Source organism: Mastacembelus armatus, chromosome 14 (assembly GCF_900324485.2).
Source record: "Mastacembelus armatus chromosome 14, fMasArm1.2, whole genome shotgun sequence".
Taxonomy (NCBI): domain Eukaryota; kingdom Metazoa; phylum Chordata; class Actinopteri; order Synbranchiformes; family Mastacembelidae; genus Mastacembelus; species Mastacembelus armatus.
The window spans coordinates 5,029,888-5,055,267 of record NC_046646.1 but is presented as its reverse complement, the minus strand read 5'-3'; the positions used below and the strand labels follow the sequence as shown (position 1 = coordinate 5,055,267).

Here is a 25,380-nt window from a genome sequence, read left to right as displayed (position 1 = left end):
AGATGATCCTCAGCAGAGGGCAGAGCGGCTCCGGGCTGGCCAAAGAGTTTCACCGTCAAGATGAGTCACGCCCTGTTTATTCTACCCCAGAAACGGCATGTTCAACAAAAACAAAGCAGGTGACGGTCTCAAAATATCAGAGGCCCCCAAACCTCAGGCTCGTGGTGTGACACAAACACTGTTCATTTCATAAGTGGTGGGATATTAAGTCATATGGACTACAGCTAATTCTGACAGACGGCACGTGTCTGCTGTGCCAAAGCCACCAGGGCACATGGATTGTTGTGTCGATATCGACAATAATAATAATGAAAACAATGAAATGACAGGTGGAATTATGCATTAAAACGTGTTAACACAGCAAACTACGTTTTCACACTGTAAATTTCTCAAAGTAGCAACTGTTTGCCTGGATGAAAGCTATGCACACTGTGAGAAATATCTTTATAGCTTCGTGGGACATGGAATGATTTTCATTTAACAGGGGTGCCTTTTCAAAAGTTACCTGGTGGAAGCTGTTGTCTTAGTGTGTTTCTGACCCTCAGATGCAGTGTGTTGGTGTGCAGCAAACTGAAGAGACCAATAAGAAGTAGACAACAGCTTAGGGTGAAAAACACACCACAGAATGTTAATTATAGCAGTTGAGACCTACGCTTTTCTAGATGTTAGATTTTTGATTCCAACCACCATGTTTCTGTGAGACAGAGAGGGCAAGTGGCTTGTGAAGCGTGGATGTCTGCCCTCCTGTCCCTACTGGTTAGTGCCGAGCGGGACCATCAATTAACAGGACAATGAGTCAAAACACAGCTCCAGGATGCAAGAGTTCACTGACCAAGGAGAGTGATGGAGCTCTGAAACAGATGACATGATCTCCATAGTCACCTGGCTAAACCCAGCTGAGCTGGATAAGCTGGACCGCAGGGTGAAGAAGGAACCAACAAGGTGTCAGCATATTTTTTTGGCAAAGCATTCCAGATGACCACCTCGTGAAGCTGGCTGGGTTTGTGAAATTTTTTTCAAAGCAAAAGCTGGTTACTTTGTAGACTTAAAATTTAAAACACATTTTTGCTACACACAATGACAAAGTGAAAACAGAATTTTAGGAATGTTTATAAACTATTAAAATGAAAAAATTGATATATCACATTTACAACAGCAACAATGTGAGAGACTACAGGGTCATGCTCATAAACACAATATATAGTTTACTTTGAGCTTCCACACTGTGTATAGTGACAGACATTACTGCCCACTGAGGACGCACTGATTATTGAAGCAATAATATTAGTAAAGATAGCCTTTGAAAAATAAATGTCCAAGCAGGACTTTTGATCATCCTCTTGCAACATAAAGACAATGTTAATGACTTTATGTCAGCTGGGAGTTAACAAACTCAAAAATGTTCATTATTCCTACTTTTTGGAATACACCCTAGGATTCAAAAACACAAACCTCATGAATTTAGAAAGCAAAACAAAACTGTAACCAAAAAGCTATTCCTTTATTTAGATTCCAGGAGGGATCTATAGCTGATCCCTCTTACACACTGTCAACACTTTCACAAAGTTTGTAATTCCTACTCTAAAACAACAATGTGCAACTGATTTAAAAAAAATAAAAAAAGTCACTGGCTTCGTAAAACCTAACATGGAGATGGCAAATGACAGCAAAAACAAAATAAAATTCAAAGATGTCTGGTTTGTAACATTTTGCAGCCCAGTTTATGTTCATATACATTTTTTCATATTAGCCAAAACAATCTACAAATAACTGCTACTTCAATATAAGGACTACACAGATGTTTATGTCACACAATCAACACTAATAATGCTGTGGATAACCTCTCCACAGGCTTAACTGCCACATCACAACAGGCTAAGACACCACCTCTCTGTCAGGATATGTCTTCATGTAGACATCAACCATTGAATCCAGGTCATACTCAATATCATAGTTCATGTTCAAAAGAGCAAGACTTTTTGATTTAAATGTGTCAGGCATGTTCTCCATATACATCTGAAAGCGCTTATATGCCACATTGTATCTGTCCTCCAGAGCCAAAGTAGGCAGGATGCCGATCAGTCTCAGGACTGCAAGCATATTTGGGAAGAACTTTACATCAGCCAACTGCAGTGTTTCATGGAGACTGGAAGGCAAAGTCTCACCTTTGCCTTTTTTGCTCCATTTAACCCACCAGCAGTGAAGCTCGGCAGAGAGGGATCCTGCATTAGGGATGTCATTTTTAAACACTTGTATGTTATCCTCTTCAGGCTCAGTAGACTTATGCTGCTCTATGACTGATGGTACCAATGAGAGACACCTCAGAGGCTTCAGGTGGTCCTCACAGAAGAGCTCATTCATTTCTTTGATGATGTGGTTCACCACAGGAACAGACAGGTGGTCCTTGTAGTAGCTCTCTGACTGAGTGCTTCCAGATTCTGACTGATGCTTTCTCAAGAATGAATGAGGAACCTTAACTGGGATCTCCATCGCAGCAGCTAGGTTAACAGCTTCGTCATTCCAGAACTCATGATACACATCAATGTTGTCAGACACTTCTTTCAGGGAATGCAAGACAGCTTTTAAACTCACTGCAGCGAAATGGGTATCTGTTGCTTTCCCTTGCAAGTTCTTCCCAAACGCTCGAGTGAGTGTCATAGTGTTTTTCAGCACGACCAATGCCATGACAAACTCGAAATCCGCTAGTGCTTTTGAAATCTCTAAGGCATCATGTGTGACTTGATCGCTCCACCTCATGTCTTCATTGTCATGCACGCTGTCTACACAGAGTAGCAGTGCCTCTAGGAGTTCCACTCCCATCTCAAATGCATCATGTCTTCTGGTCCACCCGGTATGACAGATCTTCTTCAGTTCAGTGGCTTTCTCCTCTTTGTCTGAGTAAAATATTGAAATGGCATGCTCCAACTCCAAAACCAGTAAAGGGGACTGGCTGAAGAATGACTCAATCTTCTTAAAGGTAGACATGACAAGCTGGACACCTGGCAAAGCCATACTACTGGCCAATGACACATTCAATGGACGAGTAGATCTCAGTGTAAGCACTGCCATTGGATACCTCTTAATCAACATCGTAGCAAATGTTTTTATTTTACTAAAATGTGTCCCAGAGAAGGAGTGGGCTTGACCTCTACACTGTTCCATATCCAAGCCCCATTTGTCAGTCATTTCAGACAGAAGTTTCTCTGCCAGGGTTTCTCCATGTTCTTCAAAGCTTAAAAATCCAAAAAACCTCTCTCGCTGGCAGTTAGACTGGTCCACAAACCGGACAAAGACGGGAAGGTACCATTCTTCTGAGATCTTCACCGCATCATCAGTAAGTATTGAGAAAAAGCCATTTTGTTTGACTTCCTCCACCAGTTTACTGCGGATGCATTTCTCACACACCTCAATGAGCTGATTCAGGTGAGTTGAGGAGTAGCACTCCTTGTTCACATCATACCTCTTCTTCAGGATGTCATCTCCACAATTCATGTGATATTCGAACAATGCCTGAAAGTTGCTTGACCCAAGACTATCCTGTTTATTATCACCAGACCCTGTGGGAGGAATGCTTTGCTCTGCCAACAGTAGAAGAACTTCAAATGAGGACTTGAGATACTCTTTGTATTCCTCTTCCTCTGTTACTGTATGGACATCCTCCTTCGCTGTCTCTACTTGAGACTTTTTGATTTCTAAAATAAAAACAGAAACAGATGCAAAGACAGAAACCAAATCAGTCTTTCATCTTGTGTCAAATGTGGGTGTCGGCCTCATTTACTTAATCAAGAAATAAACATGTATTTCTGTGTGTTGATATTTCTACTCACTTTTTCTGCCCTTACTCTCTGTTTCATTGTCTTTGGTCTACAAAAAGAGAGAGAGATAAGTTGATAATGTGACTACTCTAATTATACTAAATATTTTTTTCCTTTTACCCACCATCTCTTTGGTACGCTTATTATTTCCATTTTGAGGTTGGCTTGTCATGTCAAATATAGTTGGTATGGCATCATCCTTTAGCACTGTACCTTGAGCATCCTGAAAATAAACAAGACAAAATTAAGTTAAGCTTATATTAAATACCTACATGAAACACGCACCAAACACTCCACAATGTACTGCAGTTATTAGACAATAATTAGTCAAATAATACACCAGCCTGGATTGTCCTAATTCTCACATTAAGATTAATTACATTAAATGTACTGTAAGGTCTGGGATCACATTGTGTCCTGCAAATTGATCTGAAAGCATTTGCAACTTGCCGTATCAAACTTACCGTATCAGTTAAAGATGTTTCGAAATGCTTTCCACAAAGTCTGTAGTATCTGTACAGTTGCGCTGGGGATTTGTCTACGAGATCTGGTCTCTGGCATTTTTCAATCCACTTCTTGGACCTGAAAATAAAAATCAAACCAGATTGAGAGCAAAGTTTTGTTTCAGTGCTATATATGCTAACAGCATGTTATAACGTTACATACTCGAAACATTGGGCATAGAATACTGAGCAGTGTATTTAAAAACTACTAAAAAACTTAAAATGTCCCAGTTGTGGGCTACCGAAAAGGCTATACTGAGTCTACCAATGCACTTAATAAAATATCTTATGTGTAACGTTACACGCTTAGCAAGGACATCTGTCAAACTGAATTTGCGCATCGTAAAGCTGTATTAAAATGTTTAACATCATTAAATAATGCTGTAAAGAAACTGACATTTTAGTTGAATTTCTATCTTTAAACGTGTTGTCTACAAATTACTGTCCAAACTGTAGCTGGAGAACTCCGTTTGTTTAGCATCGATGTTAGCATTAGTTACCTTTCTGCATCGTGAGGAAACCTGAAGAGTGGCTGAGAGTCGAATTTACTGCTTGTGCAGTTTAATACAGCACAGTAATTGTGCATTATAAATTTGTATTATAAACCACTGTTTAGCTATGAGCTATGATCAGTTTTGAGGTTACCCACCTAGCTTGATACTACGTACAACACAACGACTTCCTATTGCTGCTTTCAAAATACAATGCGTCTTGCTTAGTGATAATGATGTCAACTAACAAGTTGGTATTTTAAAAGTAACATCGAAGCAATACCCGGCCTGCTGGACAACTCCAAAAGACCTCTTTTGTTTTATTTATTCTGTGGCGCACTTTCTCTTTAAGGCCACAGACAAATTGCATAGTGTTTAATTTTATTTTGAAGACTTGATTGTTCGTTCACACAGAGCTGTAAACTTGGGCGTGCATCGACGAACGCGCGCTTATAGGGCTTACCCATAATTCTCAGCGTTACTTTTGAAATCCAGTGGTTGAAAACTAACACCCCCATAATGGAAACATGTCATGACATGTTTTCAGCATACTTAATTCATAGTGCTGTGCGTTCCTTAATTATCATACGTATAAAAACAACAACAGTTGTATTAATAATAATGATATCGTTGCCGATGTTTTAAAAACCTACACGCATTTGTATATTTGTACTCGTACAGAAGAAAATGACCTATAGAGGCCAACTGCCTTTAGGACAGTGAAGGTATGCCTTTCAATTCTACATTATGGCAACATGATCTAGTTACACACATAATGTTTCGTGAAAATAATTACTTCTGTTAATCTTATTTCTCTTATGACGATTTGTTTGTCACTGTATCTGCTGTAAACATGCATTCAAGTGAAACCATATTTGCTTTCAAATATTCAAACATTCAAATCACAGGAAAAAAAACTCGTGAGACAGAGAGTTGAAGCTTTTCTTCTTCTATTCTCGCGCTTTGTTTGGAGACATTCTATTGGTTAATGTTGGTCTCTCGCGATACTATTGTGGGCCAATTGGATTGCAGCCGCGCGAAGTCAAATTGGTTTCAACGATACGGCTGAAAGTGTTTTGCCTCAGATGCTTGGAGAGGCTATCTGTCTGTACTGGTCGACACACGGCCACAGCAAGGGTAAGATAACGTCGTTTACTGTTCACTTTGCTGCTTATGGTGCTAGAGCAGATTAAGGACTAATGTCACACAGAGCTTGCTAACGTTTAACTTCCAGCGTATGTGGACGCTGCTTCTCGCGTTTATCCTCCTGTCACCTAACGGCTCGTTGTGTTAGCTAACGTTACGTGACATAACGTGAACAGCTCCTTTTTACCTTAACAAAAAAGTAAAAAACATACTTGGAGAGAAAACGTCATCGACAGCTTGCTGTATACTGTCATACAAATAGTTAAACACCTAATAGGCCATTGCATGCACATAATACGTTAAAGAATAAAATCCTGGTGTGTTTGTTCGCCTTTCAGAAAACCTGATTTAACCGTAACTTGACGAAATGGACAAAGTGGCCGTTACAGGAAGAAAGCACATAAATAAGAAAGTAAGTTAATGTTTGTGCACATCACATAAAATGCTGGTCTTGTGTTGAATGGTCTTTGTTTTATTTTGAGTTTTCCCTGCCATCACCATGGTCTTATTGTCTTTGTATAAGGAAAACAAGGAGAATGCTGAGCCTACACATGGAAGCAAGTCCTTTATAAAAAGAGCTAAAACATCAGTTGCCCCACTCCCACTGAAAAGCAATGACAGAGTGGAGCCCTTGGCAAAAAGTGGTCCTCTTAATCCCAAAGCCAAACAGACAGAGACAGTGGCTCAGAAAAAGTTGAGGACTGTGCAGAAAGATGGGAAAGGAGCTGTTGCTGTTACTGATGTTAAGCAACAAGAAATCTATAGTCGGGTCTTTTTTACAGAACAGTCTGTGAAACTCAAAAAAATTGTCTCTGAAACTTCAAAGCCCCCATCTGCTGTGCCATCATCCAGACCAGCTCCAGGACTGTACAAAGGCAAGATTGTTCAGTCAAAAATCGGATCCATTTGGAAGTCCAGTGTGACTATGGGTGGGGCAGATCCCAAGCCAGCTGCACAAAAAACAGAGAACCATATGGTTGGAAATGTGCCAAAGGGCAGGTCCAAATCAGTTTCTGACCTGCCTGGTCCTCGCATGCCAAAACCTACATCGGCAAGGTCCAAGTCAGCATTCAGTAGACCTGCTCAGGTGTCCAAGCCAACTGTCACTAACCGCCCATTTGCCAGAACCATGCCAGCAACACTAACCAATACCAGCTCCAGAAACACTGCTGTGGCTCCCACAAAGGTCAACAGACCTTCTGTGTCAAGCACTCTCAGCCAATACAGATGTACCAGGGAGACTGCTGAGGAAAAAAAGTAAGTTTTTTCTTTTTCCTTCTACATTTGATGCTTGCACATCAGAAATGTTCATAATGTTTTGGTCTTCTGTCTGCAGAACAAAACTGGCAGAGTGGCTGGCATCCAAGGGCAAGACTTTAAAGAGACCAGCCATGACAACAGCAGGGTCCACAAAAGTCAGAGTCTCTGCAAAACCTGACACTCATCTCAAATTTCAGTCTCATGTTGAGCTTGAGCCTGCAGCACAGAGCAAACCTCAATCCGACCACTGTGTGGATGCAGAGTTACTGACAGAGAGCCAAACCCAAACTATCATGAACACCACCCTGGAGCTGCTTGAAGACTCTGATGCAAATCTACCAGTGGACTCAAAGGACAATATGGATGATGTAAGTAAACGACAGTGTTTCTGTTGCTGTTTTAGCTGGATTAAAATATTGACCACAGTAATAAACCATGTTTTTCCCCATTTTGACAGATTGTTGTGAACCTGTGTCATGCCTTAGAGGCAATGTTGACACCCTCTAGTGGTGGTAAGTTCAAATGCATTTTTGTGATTTTAATATTGTGATGATTTGATTTCGTATCACTGGCATTTCTTGTCTAAAGTTGAATAAAATTAAGTTATGCACTCTATGCTTTTGCTTTTACAAACACGTTTTTGTCTCCAGACGTTGCACAGGTGACAGCTGATGTTCAAAAGGAGGATGGCGAACCAAAGGATGAATGTACAGAAGAGGTGAAGAATGAAATGCCATGGGAGGGGAGAGAGAGTTTGAAGGTTGAGAAAGTGAAAAATGAAGAAGAAAACAGAGATGAAGTGGAAATGGATGATTTTGAGGAAGTAGAAAGTCATAATGAAGGCGTAACCACACCAAAGAGAGAGGATGCCTCGGTAATAAAATACAGTGTGAAGACAACTCCATACCTACAAAGGTGAGGCCAGTCATTTTTCATTTGCGGTAGTAGCATTCCTTCCTGTTCTCTTTAAACAACTTATTATTCTGCCAGGAATTAATTAACCATATATTTACTTTAATTAGTAACAGTATTTATTAAGCCTTCAGATATGTCTTTGCAGTGTGAAGAAGACAATTGGAGAGGCCAGCACAAGTACTTCAGGAAGAAAGAGTAATATCAAAGACCTAAAGTTTCTGACACCAGTGCGGCGCTCCTGCCGCATCCAGCGCAACACCTCCCACCTTCCATCGATGCTACTTGATCACGATCCCTGTGTATCATCATTGGCTGAACTGGTGAAACTGGATGATGATCCCAATGCCTATATTTACAGAAAAAACCCTGTTCTTCTGGAAGATCTACCAGACCAGGCCTGACGGTAAAGGTTTTCTGTTTCCCATACTGTGGTTGGTGTTGACACATCTTTACTGATATTATGATTTTACTAATCTGAGAATGTCTTTTCAGAGCATTTTAATTGTCATTTAAATGGTTTTATTGTATTGTAAGAACAGTTCATTTTGTTGTGTTGTGCTTGTTGGACTGTATGTATACTTAATCTTAATATAAAGTTAACATGTTGCCAAATGCACTACAAAAAGTATTATCTTAAATAGTTGTGCTTTGACAATAAAATTTGATAAACAAAACTCATTATACAGTTTCCATGCTAAAACACATGATAATGCCACTACCTAAAGGTGAAAAAACTCAAGTTATGAAAATAGCTGCTGGGGTTTAGTTGACCTTTGTTCTGTATACTTTTATAGGTTTTTTTTTTTTTTTTTTTTTTAAATATTAGAGTAGATTGAAAGTTAATCTAGGTGGATATCAATGGTTACCACTTCAAATGTTCAATTCTGTGCAGTCTGTAGGAGGAGAAAGAGAGACAAACTACATTTTGTAATGTTTAATCCCACACTAAAAACCCAAATCACTCAAATGAACAAAGAAAATGGACATTTTGACACCTGTTCCTTCTGATCCCAGATGAGACATTTCATAACAAAATTAAAAAATTCACCAAAAAAAAGTGATGCATTTTTTTTTTCTTTCCCCCAAAACAAAAAGTATAAAAGGTACTCTTCCCACTCATCGGCAGACCACAGGGGAAGGTGTACAGTGCTGTGGCAAAATGACTGTCTTCACTGTGTTTCGAAGTTTTATGTTCTTGAAAGACCCCGGTTGTCAAGATCTTTTACCTAAAAACAGAAAAGAGAAACTAAATTTTCATACTTTTTATGTTACCAACACTTCAAAATCTAAAGCTAAAGACTTTACAGTGTTAAATCAAACAGACATTCACACCCTGGAACGTTCAACTGTCTGGTGATGGGATAAGAGAAGATAAACTATTAACCCCTAAAGGGAATTCAGAGTGATGACCTAAATCAGTTGCTGTCAAAATAGTTATTTTAATAGATTTTCAGTCAAATGACCTCGATATGTCACGTTCACTTGACTTTCTAAATTGCATTAACAAAATTGTCTGAGAGACTTATCAGGGTGAGTACAGCAATATAAGGAGCCCAAAGGATCTTCTTGGCCAGGGGTCTACAACTCCAGTCCTCAAGGGCCACTGTTCTGTTTCTTTTCCAACTATCCCTGCCCTTGCAGTTTCTGACTGGTGGAACACATCTGATCCAGATAATCAGCAGTGGGTAGGGCAGGGATAGTTGGGAAAACAAGCAAGACAGTAGACCTCGACTGGAATTAGAGACCCCTGGTCTAGACTAATATGTCACATAAAGCTAGCTACTTTACCTTGTATATCCTAACCAGCCAGTGCTCTGTTGTGTAGGCTTCCTCCAACACGTCCAGCTCAAAGTCTTTGTTCCCAATCTCAGCGTTCCTCACTCTGTCATAACCAGGTGGGCGCTCTGCAATGAAGATAATTACAATAATTAGAAGTGCAGTACAAAAATCTAATTCAAATATGTATCTCATAAGAATAACACACATATATATGTATAAATTCGCCACTCGCTTCTGTGGGCAGTGTTTTTGTTTTTGTACTTTAAGCTTGGGCCCTCTACCAGAGACCTGGGAGCAGTACCCTAACTGTTCCTAGGACTGTACAATTCTGGACAGAGTTCAGATGTTGATCCTGGGATCTGATGGATCCCCTTGCCCAATGTTCCAATCACCACCGCGACCATTGTTGCCTTCCATCAATCTTCCACATCTTTTCTAGTTCTTCTTTTAGCCCTTGGTGTGTGGGTGTGTGTCTCATTTGTTCAGCTTCTAAGCTGACAGTTCAGTCAGAACACCTGTCACTGGGTGTTATGTAATGGCTCTAATCCATTGTTAACAGTTGTAACTGCCTAAAATGTAGCGTCACAAATGAAAGAATTGGTCAAACAGCCTACACTCAAGTCTTTTCACATAAATGCTCTTTGTGGAGTTATTGTCAATATGTCTCCGACTACAAGGTAAAACTGGTATAAGAAACAGGCAGGCTTAAAAGTCACTCACTGGCCTCTGTGTAGACCTGACCAAAGCGGTAGTAGCACATCTTGTACATGAGGCAGTTGAGCAGCACAGGTGAGCCCTCCCGGTCCACTCTGAACTCTCCAGTGGGCGTGTAGTAGTCGTGCTCCTTGATGTGTTTGCCTGTGTCTGTGCTTCCTCCAATACGGACCATCCAAAGAAACTTATTGATGTCTGTGATGCAGAGATATTAGTAAGACAGCAGCTCAGAAAATGTCTTCTGAAATAAAGTCACTAAGGCATTTGGTTCAGTGAAAAAAGTCAATTCAGTGAAAAAGTCAAGAAATTTGGTGAACTAGCTATGTTATTACTTCACACAATGGCTGTCTGACCCAAATTCCATAATATCTGTTGTACTGCTTTAATACACAAACCCAAGAAAGAGATGGAGAAATAATCCACATAATAAGTGGTCAAGTTATTGTGGCAGAAATATAGTCTTTCTTCATGGTGATGAATTTACCTATGGTAGACTTCTTCCATGAGTTCCTTATTGAGTCAAGCTGCATTAAAAGCCAGTGCATTAACAGGTTGAACCTCTTATCTGACACTTGAGACGTACCATCAGAAGAATAGCCTGTCAGTCCTCCGAAGATGACAAGGACATAACTGACATCCAGCTCCCTCATGATCTCATAGGCCCTCTCCTCTGTGGAAGCCATGGCCTACAGGATAGACAGCAGTCCGGTCAATACAGCAGCACTTTGTAAACATGAATACCCTAAAAGTTACCCAGTTCACCTGTCCAACTCTAGAGATGTGAGTGTTGTTCCATGTGTTGTTGTCCACTAGAATGGTTCGATTAGCCATGGCAGTTATCTGGTAGCCATAATCCCACCACGACATGACTTTGGCATCCTGGAAACAAAATAACTCTAGATTTAACTCAATGTCTATACAACACAGACAAACGGTTTATTCTTTCTTTCTTTGGCTATGACTGACCTCAGGCGTGTTGTGACGGAGCCAGTAGTAGGCCTCTCTGAAATCATCAAAGATGATGCGGCTGCCATCTCCTCCACGGGCTGACAAGACAATTGATGGAGAGGAGTAGGCTTCACTAGTAACCCAGGTAGAGTGGAAGGTGTATGTGATGAGGAAGAAGGCCATGACCAGAATCATTCCACTGGCAACCTATATGCAACACACAGAATGTGATCAGATTTTAACCCCACTGAAAATGTGCTTCCACTCTGAGTACTAAAATTTAGAAATGGTTTAGCAAAACACTCAGATATACTTCTTTTAATTACAATAGAATAGCAGCTTATCGGTGAAACTGTACATGTCTGCACGGGGAATTTTCAATGTTACTAAATTAAGTGGTGGAAGAAATATAAAGATATTTTACTCCTGAAGTAAAAGTACAAATACAGAAATATCAGCTATTAAATTAAATGTACATAAGTACGGGTACCAAATGGCCACAAAATAAATTGAGTACATTTTCACCACTGGAAAGGGAACATTAAACAAATGAAAATATTTATGGCCTTTAATATGCAAAGACAACATGTAGCCCATTTAACATTTACTTTTTCAAAATCCTTGAGGACACACAGGACATTACCCTCGACTTGTTACCTATCTGTTAAAGCTACAGAATACAAACAAACAAGCAAACAAAACAGAAGAACAGGTGAAACATGGTAGAGGTCATGACCATGGCTATAGTATCAAGAATGGGCAAGATTTTTTTTTTGCACTTAAAAGTAACATCCATGCAATGATTGTGATTCTTACAATGACTACATGCTTTACAAAATGCCAACCAGACAAACTGCTATAACAACACTGAGCCAGTTGCTTAGGCCACCTACCTCATTTTTGATGGGGTAGGTGGAGTCCTGCTGCTTCTTGCTCTTCTTGTCTGGCCGGCTGACATCCAAATTCTTCATGTAAGTGGTTAATACCTGTGACACACCAATGCCTGACAGGATACACATAACTGGAGCCAGCACCAACATCAGACGCACCTGAAGAGGCAGCAAACAAGCACTGTATAAATCCATGCGACATACACAGAAGGTGCAAATTTGTAAATACATTTTTCCATTTTCTTCAGTTATGCTCAATGCTGTTAATGTACCATCATCTACCGTTTCTTTTGGAAAGCTTCCTGAGGATTCTAAGATATACTGTATGTGTAGCTCTATACAGGACATACCATGACAGCTGAAAAGTACATGCTGGTTACTCCATACATGATAATGAAGATCCTGGCATCAGAAAGGTTGTTGAAACAGTAGTAGAGCCCAACTGGAAGAAAAGCAAAGATAATGGTCCATCAAAACCTAACAGGCAAACAGCAAACTGTGCTCTATTTGCATCTGAGATAGAATGATCATGGAAACTGTTTTATTGTACTCTCCTGTGGAGTGTACACTTGCCTGGGAACATGAAGACCAGCAGCTGAAGGTCAAAGTAGTATGAGGACCAGGTTGTGGGCTGGTGCTCAGAGACAGAAGCAATGATGGGGATGTTGTTCTTGGCATATGAGGGATCCAGCAGGGAGTAGAAACGACCCGTCCATGGAGAGATCTTACCTGAGAGAAACAGGCCAATCATGATCCAAAAACACTTCTCATCAACTTCTTAAAAACAAGCTGAACACACATTTTTAGGTTTTTCCATCCACTATGCAACAATTTCCCCAATTTATTTAACTTGTGCACTGACACTCCTCCTACCTGTCAGCATGAGAACAGCACCCACAGACAGCAGGATGAAGCCCACCAAGGAAATGACACTCTTGAACAACACCTCAAATTGCTGGGCATTGAGCTTGCTGCGCAGATAGTCCACAAAGGCATGAATCTGGCACAAGCCAAACATGCCGAAAGCTGCCATGTGCTCTGATGACTGCACTGGCTGTTTGGGAGAAGAGAAACAGGGAGGTCAGCTGTAGGCCACAACAAAGTGAAACCTCTTCAAAATCAAGTGACAATGATCATGATGATGTTTAGACCTGAACAATTGTGTGAAAATGCCCTGTAAGTCAAGACAGAATCATCACAGTAACTAAAAGGACATGAGAAAGCCCTTTTCACCTTACCTGGAAACCAACAAAAGAGATCTGCATGGAGAGGATGGTGCCCAGGCAGTAGACTGTACAGTAAGCCACATATATGCGGTGAGAAAAACGGCCTGTGAGCATCAGCACCAGGACGTGGAGGGGGATAAGGTTAATGAGGAACACGTAACCACCCCAGGAGGAAACCTATATACACACAAAACACCTGATCTCATTGTGTCCAACTAATGCAAAGTCTGAATTAATTCAGTGAAACATGATGAGTTTTAGATCTCCTAACCATGTAAAAGTAGGCCAGGGCACACATAGAGGACCAGTACACGGACCCTGTTTTAACAGCCTTGATCCACATGTAATACGTCAGCAGCATACAGAAGATGGCAATACCTGAGAGGGACAGCACATAACAGCAAAATGTAGAGATTTGATTAACAATCTCTTGTAGATATTTTCTTTAGATAACACTGCTCACTTCATCTGTCTAACCTTCGTTATCATATGAGCCAGCAACAGAACGGGAGATATAACCAGGCACCACTGCAATCATGGCAGCAGCCAAGAGCCCAGCTCCTGCGTCCTACAAAGACAAATGAAGATTTAGTGACGTATAAAAAAAAAAATAAATAAATAAACAACACACACACATCCAATTCATCAGATAGTGGGTCTACTTTCCAGTGAAGCTACTAATGGGATGGGATACTAAAATGACGGTAACAAAAAGTGTCCTGGGCAGCTTTCTTAAATCTCCTTAAAAATAATCCTGATTATGTCATTATGGAATCTCTCTTTAGTTTGATACTTTAAGATCTGAATAGAAAATTGGTGTCATAAGAGTTTGAAAGATGTGGGCATTTACTAGCCAAGTAGAGGCTAATGAACACCAGTACTGAGTTACATTATTGGAATTGTATGATCCAGTGTTTTTGGGTCTTGACCCAAGCTAAAATCAAAAAGGCATAACATCTCTACTTCTACTGTTTGGTTTTGGCCATATATGAATGGCAGTCCTTTAATTTAACTGAACCCATTAGGTATCTTAAATAACACTATTATATATGTTTGTGAAGATTCTCAGTCGTCCAGAGGAAGTTATCTAAAGGTTGAGTCATGGCAACTGGACTTTCAGTTTTTAAGTCGAAACATTTCACCACCCATCCAAGTGGCTTCATCTGTCTGAGAAAAAGCTGGACTGGAACCTCTAATTCGTATATGTGTTTTTTACCTTCAGCTCCTTGGTAAAGTGGTAGGTGACTATGGCAGTGAAGGAGGAGAACAAGGGAGCCAGGAAGACACAGACATTGCGGATGTCAATGGTGATGTGGAAAAAATGTAGGATGTGGTATAGGACAGCAGACGTGATCATCAGTCCTGGTGAGGGAGAAGACAGGGAGAGGCTCCATGACATCTTCGTTTTAAAGCTCAGGTGACACATTAATTTGACTAGTTCTGATTTTAAACAACGCAAAAAAAAAAAAAAGTTAGGAGCAAATTTAAGTCTGATTCCTACCTGGATAGATGGTGCCACCAATGATCCTGCCCAGAGGATACCATGCCCTGTCATCAAACCAGTTGTGAAACTTATAAAATCCTTCTTCTGCCAGGAAGCGGGTGGTACGGTAGTTGAAGTACCTGAAGATGATATGGGTGAAAGCGAGACATTGTTTAAGGTCAAATATCAACCCTAGAAAATAACCATGAGAGAAACAGCACTTACGGGTCGAACTCATGGATGACGCTTTCAAACCTCAAGACGGAGAAGAGTCTGGTGGAGAATGCTGAAGAAAACAAAGCACATGGTTGATGCAGGTGTGCTGCTTGTTTTTAGTGCGACACAGACAGTAGTTGTGTATATATGAAGTGGAAGACTTACAGAGGACAGCAGCCATAGACAGGATGAGCAGCTTCAGCAGTGTATCCTGTTTCTCATAGGACAAGCGTAGGAAGCCCAGCTTGGTCATCGTGGCGAGGTTAGGGACAGCTCACCGTACTACCTGACAGGAGGAAGACACACACTTGGAAATCAGCTGCAACAGCCTCTGTGGTCCAACACCAGCTAAGACAGGTTTCATTTGAAAAAGAAAAACCTACAAAACAAGAAGAAGCATTTGATCAAACCAGACACTTTGGAAAAAGAAAATCAAAGCAGTGCAACTCTCAGCAGCCAACCTTCATGAGCAGGCCAACCAGATAAGGCCACGCACTACATACAGCGTCAGGAACCAGGAAGCGGCTACTCTGGAAAACTTTGGCGAGGATCTGTGCCTGTCTTATCCGGACCACATCATTAAGCCCAGCTGAACTCTAAAGTTAATTAACTCCATCTCTCAGTGCAGCACAATCACAAGTAAGTTACTACAAGGACCACCAGCCTGCCAACCTTTATACCATCAGAACTGCATCACATCAACTGCAGTTCATATTTGTTAACACGCATTTTGTGCATCTTTATAATGCATGCAAGACCTGCTGCAGATTAAACAGCAGCTGATATGCAGTCAGCATGAGGCCGGCTCCTGCTGATACTGCTCCAGCCACCTAAAAGTGTGAGTAACGTTAGCTAGCGCGGCTAACTTGCTAGCCGCGACACAATGAGCAGCGTTACCCTGCGCTCCTTCTCTAAGTTATTCTGAAAACACCCGTACCCCCTTAACTTACGGAAGCAGACCAAAAGCCTGCAAATAAGAAGTAATACTCAATTTTTATATTAAATGTTCAGTAAGACTCACCCACTCCGCTCCTGCTACTCACACACTTCTCACACACAACCCTGACAGTGCTCTTATCCCGCCCCTAACATGCTGGCTCGCGTGTTTATTGGTTGAGCGTCAGTCAACAGTAGCACAACATAAATGTGATTGGTTCTTAAAATGTCATTCAAGCTTGATTCACCACCTTGCTTTTCTAGTGTAGTGACGTGTCCTTAGTGAATAAAGGAAACATCGCCGCCTACTGGATCAACACTATTAATAAAGCATCGTCTCGTGTGTGGTCAAGAGCTATACTAATTAACATTCATCAACAACTTGTTAAATGTATTAATGAACTTCCTATTCTTACGATTATTAATATTATCAATACCATTGTTATTAATAATAGTAAATATGGAAATTGAATGGAAATGCAAGATACGATTGCCCACCCAACATTTCTGCTTATTTCAGCCACTTTACTATTATACCCAACGGGTCAGATTTGAAATACTGTACTTGTAGTACAATATTCAACACTTATTTTTTTCAGTTGTCAACGTCATCTCTGTGGGATCTCAAACCAACTCTAACTGCCCTCTTTCATTTTTTTCATACTCATCTTCTAACTCTTCTCTGGTAGCAAAGCCCTGAACACAGCAACCAATGATTTCAATACTGACCAATTTTATTGAAATTACACATATTACTTTCACAAAACCTCACTCACAAACACTATGCTCTTCTTGCAATAAGTGCACACTGTTTCAAATTCATGGCCCCTCCCATGGCCAAGTGCTGTGACAAGTGAATGAAACTCTGACTGTGTTGTTGCATGGTGACAAACTTCTGGTTGAGCATTCAGGATGTGTTAATCCTATGTACAGCACAAAAAACAACCAACCAATGTATGCTCTTAAAGGAACAGTTATATTTGCTTGAGCTCTCAGGAGGAAAACTCGACCAAGCAGGTCAAGGCTGTGTGTTACGATACAAAGACTTTAATAAGAAGAGTCCTTCCTATATTACAGAGTTTAGCAGTGCAGTGGTCAAAGTGAAATAAAACACAGATGCAGCAGTTTGGCTGTGTCATCTCACCTATCACCCACTAAGTTCAAAGTGACTGGAAACGCTGAAACAGCCTTTGCTGGTGTCACCTTGTGATTTGCAGCATGTACATCCCATCCGACAGTAAAGAGAGGCTTTGGAATTTGCGATGACACACCAAGCAAACCTTAAGTGAACACACAACAGTGACGTTATTTGGTTTCCACTACTAAGGTCACCAATCATTTTTATAGCAGCACCTGAACTCATTTGGAAATTCTACTAAAAACTAAGCTGTAACAGGATTAAAAACATCCTCACTATTTACCAGTACAAAGTTATTTCTAGAACTGGTTGGACGCCATCATTTGACAGAGGAACAGATATCCATGTGCAAGAAAGCATTCGATCTGCAAGGAAGGAATGTGACTTGCAACATCAAGAAAACATACTGTAGTTAAAAGCTTTGCTTCAATGCAAACAACCCGCTTTAAAGTTTAAAAAAAAAGTCCTTCTTTAGCCAAAAGTTAGCCTAAAACTACATGATCTCTTTTGCTGTAATTTATTAAAGGAGTCTCACTCAAATGGCACATTATACAAAAAATGATGAAAGAAAATTCACAAAAGAATACAAGTCAACAGCTGAGTATATAATGTGTTTTTGAGTGTGAGGCACAGAGCAGTCTTCAGTTTTTTGTATCACACCAAATATGTGTCTGGTGGTTTTCTGTGAATATATAACCAAAGGGGCTGAGATTAGATAAAAGCATGTAAACCGTTTGTCCTAAACCACATATCAACTTCATTAAGGGCAACCTTTCTAGCATAATCACTTTTACACACTGAGCAAAGACACTCAGTTGCTTTCCCCATCTCCTTCAAGAGAATCCATCACTGGGTGGGTAGAAGTCTCTGGCGGGTCGGGGAGGTGTGAGGAGAGGATAGTCTCTCTGAGGAGGTGGATGATGTCAGCGAAGACTGCAGGTGGACTGTCTTGTGGAAAAGCTTGTTGCTGATCAGCACAACCAGGGAGAAGAGACGCAGCTGGAAGTGGCTGGAAGAGTAAAGACGTCATCAGTTACTCATGTATTTATACAGATAGTTAAAAAAAAAAAAGGTTCTTTACACTTACTAAAGCTTTGTTGGTGTCTTGGCCTCATTAGCACTGATGATGAACAGAGGGAAGAGGATGGAGAACAGGCAGCCACTGGATAAAAAAAAAGAATACAGACAGAACAAAGGCAGTAAAAGATACCATCCCACAGAAAACATGAAATGTTTCCCAGAATACCCTCTTTCTCAGGTTGTGTGGTTTTCTATACACAGGAATATTGTTGATTTGGCTAATATGTTAACCCACCTTTCTAAACACCACTTATATAAGGTCAACAATTACTAATGTTCTTCATCAATTAAGGTGTTTTTCCCCCCACATTTGAACCTTTGGCCCATGAAATATCAGGCAACATTGTAAAATGGCCAAAGCCCCATATTTGAATGACTTGTTTTTATTAAAATTATCACAGAAGGATTTAGTTTACCCTCATCTATGACACAGGAAGCTTCAGATATTAACCTACTGTTAACTTGCCATTTTTGAAGGACTGGAACAACTGGAATTGTTAAAACAGAAGATTTTTTTGCTAACTGCGTAATTAATGAATCAATTCTTTCCGCTTTACTTACACTCTGTTCTATAATGCTATACAGGTAGGAAACACCTTTGAACTGGAGAGGTTCATCCTGTCTATGGACCCTTGCCCTGGTTAGTGATTCTTGAGATGTGAAAAATACCGTTTTTTTTTTTTTTTTTTTTTAGAAACCCATAGATCTGAGGAAGTTCATGTTTTCCGTCACATTAAACTTAATTTCTAAGATTAAATTGTTTACATATATTGTTTCCAGTGGTTAGAATTAACTTTCGAATTATTGAAAATTATAAAAGCATGTAAAATTAAAAACTTGTCTAAATGAAAATGTATTTCAACAAAAAATCCTTTACATATACAAAAATGTAACATCAATTAAAGAGAGGTCCAAATGTAGGTTATGAAGTTGAAGTTTGTTTGTATAGTAATGTTGATAATTGTTTTTATGGTAACATTTATATATGTTTCTATGGTAAAAATTTATAAAGAAACCTGTTGGACACCAGCTGGAAAATAGAAATTACATACAGATTAAGTTCAAATTACTGGTTCACCTAATGATTATTTTCCATTACCAATTAATCAAGGGATGAATGAAACTGAGAATTAGCTTACCTAATGATGTATGAGGAGGGCAGGGCGGTGAGCAGAGCCATGGGTAAACCAAAGCCGAAGTAATAGGGCCAGTTCCTCTCAATATTGGACAGACGCTGGTGCATCTCAATGCCTTAAACAAGCCACATTTTCATCATTAAATGCAGATGGTTTACTTTGAGTCTAAAATGTAATGCACGTGTCTTACCATGGTTAAACCAGCGATACTCAAAGCAGTACAGGGAGTAGAGCAGAGACATGTGGAGGAGGCTAACCATCTGTCCAATCGCATCAATGGGGAAGAGACTAACAATCATTCCCTAGAGAACCGTGAAAATATATATCACAATTATATTCACCAAGAATGCACAGAGAAAACTGTCCTTTACATTTCATTTGCTTTAGCTTTGTGTTTTATCTAACTTGTTTAAAAATCAATGCCATCAAGTTATGTATTCAACAAGTAAGAACAGCCCTCATCATCACTTCCTTAAATTCAGAAAAGGTGTGTTTTCATATACTGGGCCTTCTCTGAACTGAGTGGCTATGAATGGAAGTTTGTCTCACATGCTGAGATGAAGCTGCTGAATAACTGTTCTGAATAACCAAACTCTTTGTGCAAAGTACAGTTAGAAATCGTTGCATGACTTTGTGACACACAGACAAATTAGATAATTTGCACACTGAGTAGACTATTTGATGAGTCTGTGCCTACAGAGAGACCACAAAATCAATTTCTCTGGAACTGCTCAGATATCCTGTGTATAGCCAGTGTGTCAGGTCAGAAACACAGACATGGGACAGAGTTTTGAAAATAGAAAGAAAACCAAGCTATCAGTGTGCAAAAATGTACCTGAATGAGGAAAAGCGCCTGCAGGAGAAGGTTAAAAAGCATATCAGCGATGATCTTACTGACGCTGGGGAAGGGCTGAGCTTTACAGCCAGACACTTCAAATGCTAGGTCAGCAATATCCTGTAACACATAATAACACAACAATATCTATGCCATAGTTAGGTGCAACAGAGCATATATAAAACAAATGTATTAACATTAATGGTCCTTTGTTCTGCAGTGGTAATCTGAGCTGACAGGAGATAAAGCAGTTTCTCTTATGTACAACAAGTACAGACACTGTGTAGACAGTGTGGAACAAAAATCATTTGGAAATAGATGCAGATACAACTTTCATTACTCTGGACATAGCATATCAGTCTGTGCAGTGGGATATGTGTTGATTTCGAAAAGACTGCCTTTTGTGTGATCACATCATCACAGCCTGGTAAAGCTGGGCCTGACCTGGAACCAGATAGCATTGACTATCTTGCTGAGGACAAACAAAGGGAGAACCCAGAGAGCGCTGAAGACCGAGGTCAGGATGAACTCTAGCCAGGACCACACGTTGCCATGGAGAGAGGGGTCACCTGGAGCAAAAACAGCCTGTTGACTGACTGGTTCCTACCACAACCCATTGAACCTGTCCCAGATTCACAAGCAGTAATACATACCGATAATTTTTGCAGTCAGAGTCTGCAGCAGTGGGATAAACACTCGGTAGAAGAGAAACAGACTGAGCTGCAGAGAAAATGAAGTGGTTGCTTTTCAACTCATAATACTCATAATCCACTGTATTGTATGATAATTACTGAAGTTTTATGAAACAGAAAACTAACTCAAGTGGGATGATTGATTGAAATTGGTCTATAGAACATTCTCATCACAACAGGGTTTCAATAGTTTCAATATTTGTAGGCATAGATACTTTTTTCACTGAACATTTACAAGACAGACTTGCAAAAATTGTACAGAAGCTAAGAGATACAGCTGGGATAATGCAGCTGAAAGGACTACCATCTTGGAAAATTAGAACCTGTAGCTGCAGATTCTTCAGTAGTGCAAGAAAAACAAGCTGTACTGTAAAAGCAGGTAAACATCTTACCCAAAACACTCCTCCATTCCAGGCACAACACTGAAATATCCTGCTGGCTACTCTGGGTTCACTGAAAGAGAAAATAAAAGTGATGATGACAACCACAGTAAATGATTAATGATACAGTGTTGTTTAATTTTAACATGACTTTTCAACTGAGCGAGTGTCAAAATGTTTGGATGCTGCTTTCTGTGTTCGTAGGCTGCAGGTAGTTGGAAGAGTGCACTTTGTTGACCTGAATTCAGCCCCTACTTTCAAGTTGTGTAAACTCCTTTTCATTCAAATTTTCCTCCTAATTCAGAGAGATATAACCACTGGACTGAGCGATAGTCCAGTGATTTCTTTTGTGTAAACAGAATGTCTAACTGTTAGCTGATGTTACTCCATCCTATAAATAGCATGCAAATAAATACAGATAAGATTCATGAACATTTCCTTTATTAGCCAGTCTTTTTTTTCAGGCCTACTTTTCCGGTTTGCGCTCCTCACTCTGAGCCCTCCTCTGTGCCAGGGCCCCACTGGCCCTTCTCCTCCGCTGTTCTTCCCTTTTTTGCTGGATGCGGGCATCCAGCTTAGAGATTGTTCCAATTCCCAATATGGAGTCCTTGATCCCCTAGACAGCCCAGAGAAAGACTTGCTGAAATTACCTTTGTAAAGGAGATTTCAAATGTCTCAAGGAGCATTTGCTGGACCTGTTGCTTCTGTGCACCATGCTGTGTATAGCCAGTGCTTCTGGTTAATATGTATCATTAGGTTTAATCAGTATATTAGTAACCAGCTGAAGAATCCTCTGAAACAGCATGTAGACTACCAAGACATTCTGTGAGATATTCCGATAAAAACCCATATAAGTGAAGGTGTTTCAGGGTCAAAAGTATTTCATGGCAGCTGTAACATTGAGTTAACTCAGGGGCTACTATCACACAGGCCCACTATCATCCTTCTTATGTCCAAACATCAAAAATACAATTGCACCATTAGCAGCTATGTTAAGGAAAAGCATGTATCATGTGAGAGGGGGATAATGAAGACTGGGTGATGTCAGAATAATATGCCATAAGGAGCAGTTTTAATGAAGATGACTGTTGACTCACTATTGATCAACAGCTACCGTACACCATTTAGTAAAAGGCTCCACCAAGTCTAGTCTGCTATATGAAGTCAGCTGACAGACACCATTAAGTAGTGAACAAAAGACACATATGGAATTATTCCAGACAGACATAATCTTTGGATTCTTACAAAGCACAAACGGCTCACAATCAAGTTGAATATACAGCTCAACCATCCTCAATTGTTCTGAAAAAAAAAAAAAAAAACAACAACAAAAAAACAAACAAAAAAACACCATGAATAACTCTGCCTCTTTAGACTGTGCAAAAACTATAGGCATTTTCAATGTTTAGATTTGCACCCATTGTGCAATTCAACCAGACAGTCCCAGATTCATGCTGCAGCATGACAGTGACCTCAAACATTAAGCCTCGGTCATACAGAACTCTGTGTGTGTGCTGACCGTCGCAACATTGCGGAGGAAGGCCCTGACACTGTCTGTCATCTCTGGACCAGCTGCAGATCCATCAACTGCAGAAGGAGGGGGGGCTGGTGACCTGGTGGTCAGCTCTCATGGCAGGAAGAAGCTCATCAGGTAACCTGCATCAACAGAAAATCAAGGAAACACAAAGGAAGACAAGAGCTAAATGGTGGACATACTCTTACACTGCAGATCTAAAGAGCAAAGAATCACTTTGGTATACTTAAGGAAACCATATTCTGTTTGCCAAATAGTGTCATAGAAGGGTTAGGTTATTTACTTAAGTTCCCCACGCAAGTCAGCTTTATCCAGTGGTACAACTGACCCTGCTCATATAAAATAACAACCTTTAGGGCTCTTTTTGTATAAAAATAGGCCTTTATACAAAGTGACCCATTTGGCAGTCTTTCAAGTGGAAATCAAATCACATTGCTATTAGTTATCCCTCACCTATTTACACACTTGTAGCCACTTGTGCTGTTTCATATTGGGTATAATTTCAGACCTTCCCACAAATATCCATCATTCCATAAGAAAAAGTAAGAGCAATGATGGATTTATCTCTTTTCCCTAAAATGCTTCTTTTAGTAACAAGTATTTCCTCTGGCCTGGACAATATCAGTGGCTCTTCATTGTAAAGTTTAAATATCACATGAAGGACAAACAAGACACAAACTCGTTAATAACTCCATTAAAACCGAAAACCTGGAATCCAACAGGCCCTAATATTATTAGCGGACTGAAATTAGGTAAGCCTAAGTAATGTATGTTTAATGAATGTCGCTATTTGTGTCTTTGCATGGTAAAGTTACACCACAGCTGTGTCAGCCCTCGCCGCTGTGTATTACAGCTGGAGAGAGGGTAACCAATCGGCTTCGTACTGAAATAAAAGTCACGTAGTAATTCAGGTGATATTAAAATCACTGTAGCCCTCCTGAGGTGACAGAAACTCGTCTCATCCAAATGCGGCGTTAGCCTCGGTCATTAGACACGTTTTGTAACAAGGCGATAACGAGCTGACTCTGTTAGTTAGCTGTTAATCTCAAAGAGGTGACAACGAACAGTGGCTCACCTGGTCAGCTGCTGTAAAACCTTAGCAATTAGACACGTGAAGACCCCACATGTAGCAGGTCTGGTCTCGTAGCTAATCTTTGACTTTGGCTGGTTTGTTCAGTGCTCTGCTAGCTTGTCTGTGTGTGTTACTAGCTAACTGTTAACGCTCAACAACAAATGTAACTGTTGTCTTTTCAGCCGAGACAACACCTAAATAAGCGAGTGAAGTCAAAGACACGCAGTTCGCCGCGGAGCCGTCCTTACCTCATGCGACAAGCTCAGGGTTACTGAACTAAGGCTACGTTAATTCTTTCTTCTCTCCCCTCTATGTGACAACAACACTAAACAGACACTATCAGCAGCCAGGGCCGCAGAGAACGTATTGCGGAAGATCCGACTTCTGAGCAACATGGGAAATGTAGTCCTCCTTAATGGAGGCTGGAAGGAGACGAATGTCTCTTCTGAAGTGAGGAAATGGCACATAAAAATGTTTGCGATGTTTATATTTTGGTATTATATTATCCAATATAAATTCTTTTGTGAATATAATTTATTACTGAACTTTTGGTGATAGAATAATCTAATCTTTTCTGTGCCTGATGATTATTATCAGGCCAATTCTGCCAAAACATTAGCCTATATGTTTTCCAATCAGTAATTCATATTGGAAGGCCAGCTGATTAACATATCTAAAATAAAGCATGCATTAACAACAAAGTCCTTAAAAGAGAATCACTGGAATTCTTTTATTAAATGTGCTGTGGGTGCAGTTTGTCAGAAAAAAGAGTGAGACATTTCATTTTCAAAGACCCTTTTTGTGATCTTTAAAGGTATCTGGCATATAAAATGTAGCTTCAATGTGAAATCTCACAGGTAACACAATTATCTTGAGGAATCATGTTGATTATCTAAGAGGTTAACCACGATTAACAAAGCATAACAATGACTGAATAGAGTACATTATACTAATGGGTAATTGCAATGTTAACAGCAGCCGAGTCAGAAATACACAAAACACTACAGGCATAGCTGGTGGGAGATTCAAAACAAATTTAATAAAATAATTAATATTGTAACTATGTTCTTACAGTTGAACACATTTAAATGACAGTGCCTGGTACTATATTGTAAGCAGTGTAATGTAGTGCTTCACTGACTTGCATATGAGTGCAAGTAGTGAAAATAACTTCACAGTGACCCAATACAG

At 40.1% G+C, this 25,380-nt stretch overlaps 4 protein-coding genes across 7 annotated transcripts; 1 reads left to right on the top strand and 3 right to left on the bottom strand.

Annotated features, from left to right (window-relative positions):
* Positions 1-1,456: 1,456 nt before the first annotated feature.
* On the bottom strand, positions 1,457-4,998 carry thap12a (THAP domain containing 12a). Of its 2 annotated transcripts, none has more exons than XM_026327684.1 (5): positions 4,819-4,998; positions 4,280-4,397; positions 3,940-4,038; positions 3,828-3,864; positions 1,457-3,692 (listed from the first exon to the last, which is right to left on the bottom strand). In XM_026327684.1, exons 1-5 carry the CDS (start codon positions 4,902-4,904, stop codon positions 1,876-1,878), a joined length of 2,157 nt encoding a protein of 718 aa, XP_026183469.1. In that variant the 5' UTR covers positions 4,905-4,998; the 3' UTR covers positions 1,457-1,875. The 2 variants fall into 2 exon arrangements, with proteins under 2 accessions (XP_026183469.1, XP_026183470.1); XM_026327685.1 differs by having other exon boundaries at positions 4,968-4,994.
* An 843-nt stretch (positions 4,999-5,841) lies between these two features.
* On the top strand, positions 5,842-9,178 carry LOC113143008 (cytoskeleton-associated protein 2). Its single transcript, XM_026328423.1, has 7 exons — positions 5,842-5,946; positions 6,294-6,367; positions 6,479-7,212; positions 7,292-7,583; positions 7,673-7,727; positions 7,866-8,130; positions 8,276-9,178. The coding sequence occupies exons 2-7, from the start codon at positions 6,323-6,325 to the stop codon at positions 8,529-8,531; spliced, it is 1,647 nt and encodes a 548-aa protein (XP_026184208.1). The 5' UTR covers positions 5,842-5,946; positions 6,294-6,322; the 3' UTR covers positions 8,532-9,178.
* Positions 9,050-16,510, bottom strand: stt3a (STT3 oligosaccharyltransferase complex catalytic subunit A). Of its 3 annotated transcripts, none has more exons than XM_026328420.1 (18): positions 16,408-16,510; positions 15,552-15,672; positions 15,396-15,456; positions 15,189-15,310; positions 14,904-15,049; positions 14,165-14,255; positions 13,959-14,065; positions 13,700-13,864; positions 13,335-13,515; positions 13,035-13,190; positions 12,812-12,903; positions 12,465-12,620; positions 11,590-11,778; positions 11,386-11,502; positions 11,207-11,309; positions 10,630-10,818; positions 9,919-10,034; positions 9,318-9,356 (listed from the first exon to the last, which is right to left on the bottom strand). In XM_026328420.1, exons 2-18 carry the CDS (start codon positions 15,637-15,639, stop codon positions 9,318-9,320), a joined length of 2,118 nt encoding a protein of 705 aa, XP_026184205.1. In that variant the 5' UTR covers positions 15,640-15,672; positions 16,408-16,510. The 3 variants fall into 3 exon arrangements, with proteins under 3 accessions (XP_026184207.1, XP_026184205.1, XP_026184206.1); XM_026328421.1 differs by having other exon boundaries at positions 15,552-15,765; positions 16,408-16,466; XM_026328422.1 differs by lacking the exon at positions 16,408-16,510 and having other exon boundaries at positions 9,050-9,356; positions 15,552-15,639.
* A 1,450-nt stretch (positions 16,511-17,960) lies between these two features.
* Positions 17,961-24,564, bottom strand: ei24 (EI24 autophagy associated transmembrane protein). Its single transcript, XM_026329074.1, has 11 exons — positions 24,438-24,564; positions 23,103-23,239; positions 22,054-22,199; positions 21,596-21,656; positions 21,165-21,231; positions 20,956-21,080; positions 20,512-20,631; positions 19,867-19,978; positions 19,680-19,791; positions 18,548-18,622; positions 17,961-18,469 (listed from the first exon to the last, which is right to left on the bottom strand). Exons 2-11 carry the CDS (start codon positions 23,142-23,144, stop codon positions 18,307-18,309), a joined length of 1,023 nt encoding a protein of 340 aa, XP_026184859.1. The 5' UTR covers positions 23,145-23,239; positions 24,438-24,564; the 3' UTR covers positions 17,961-18,306.
* Between the last annotated feature and the right edge of the window lie 816 nt (positions 24,565-25,380).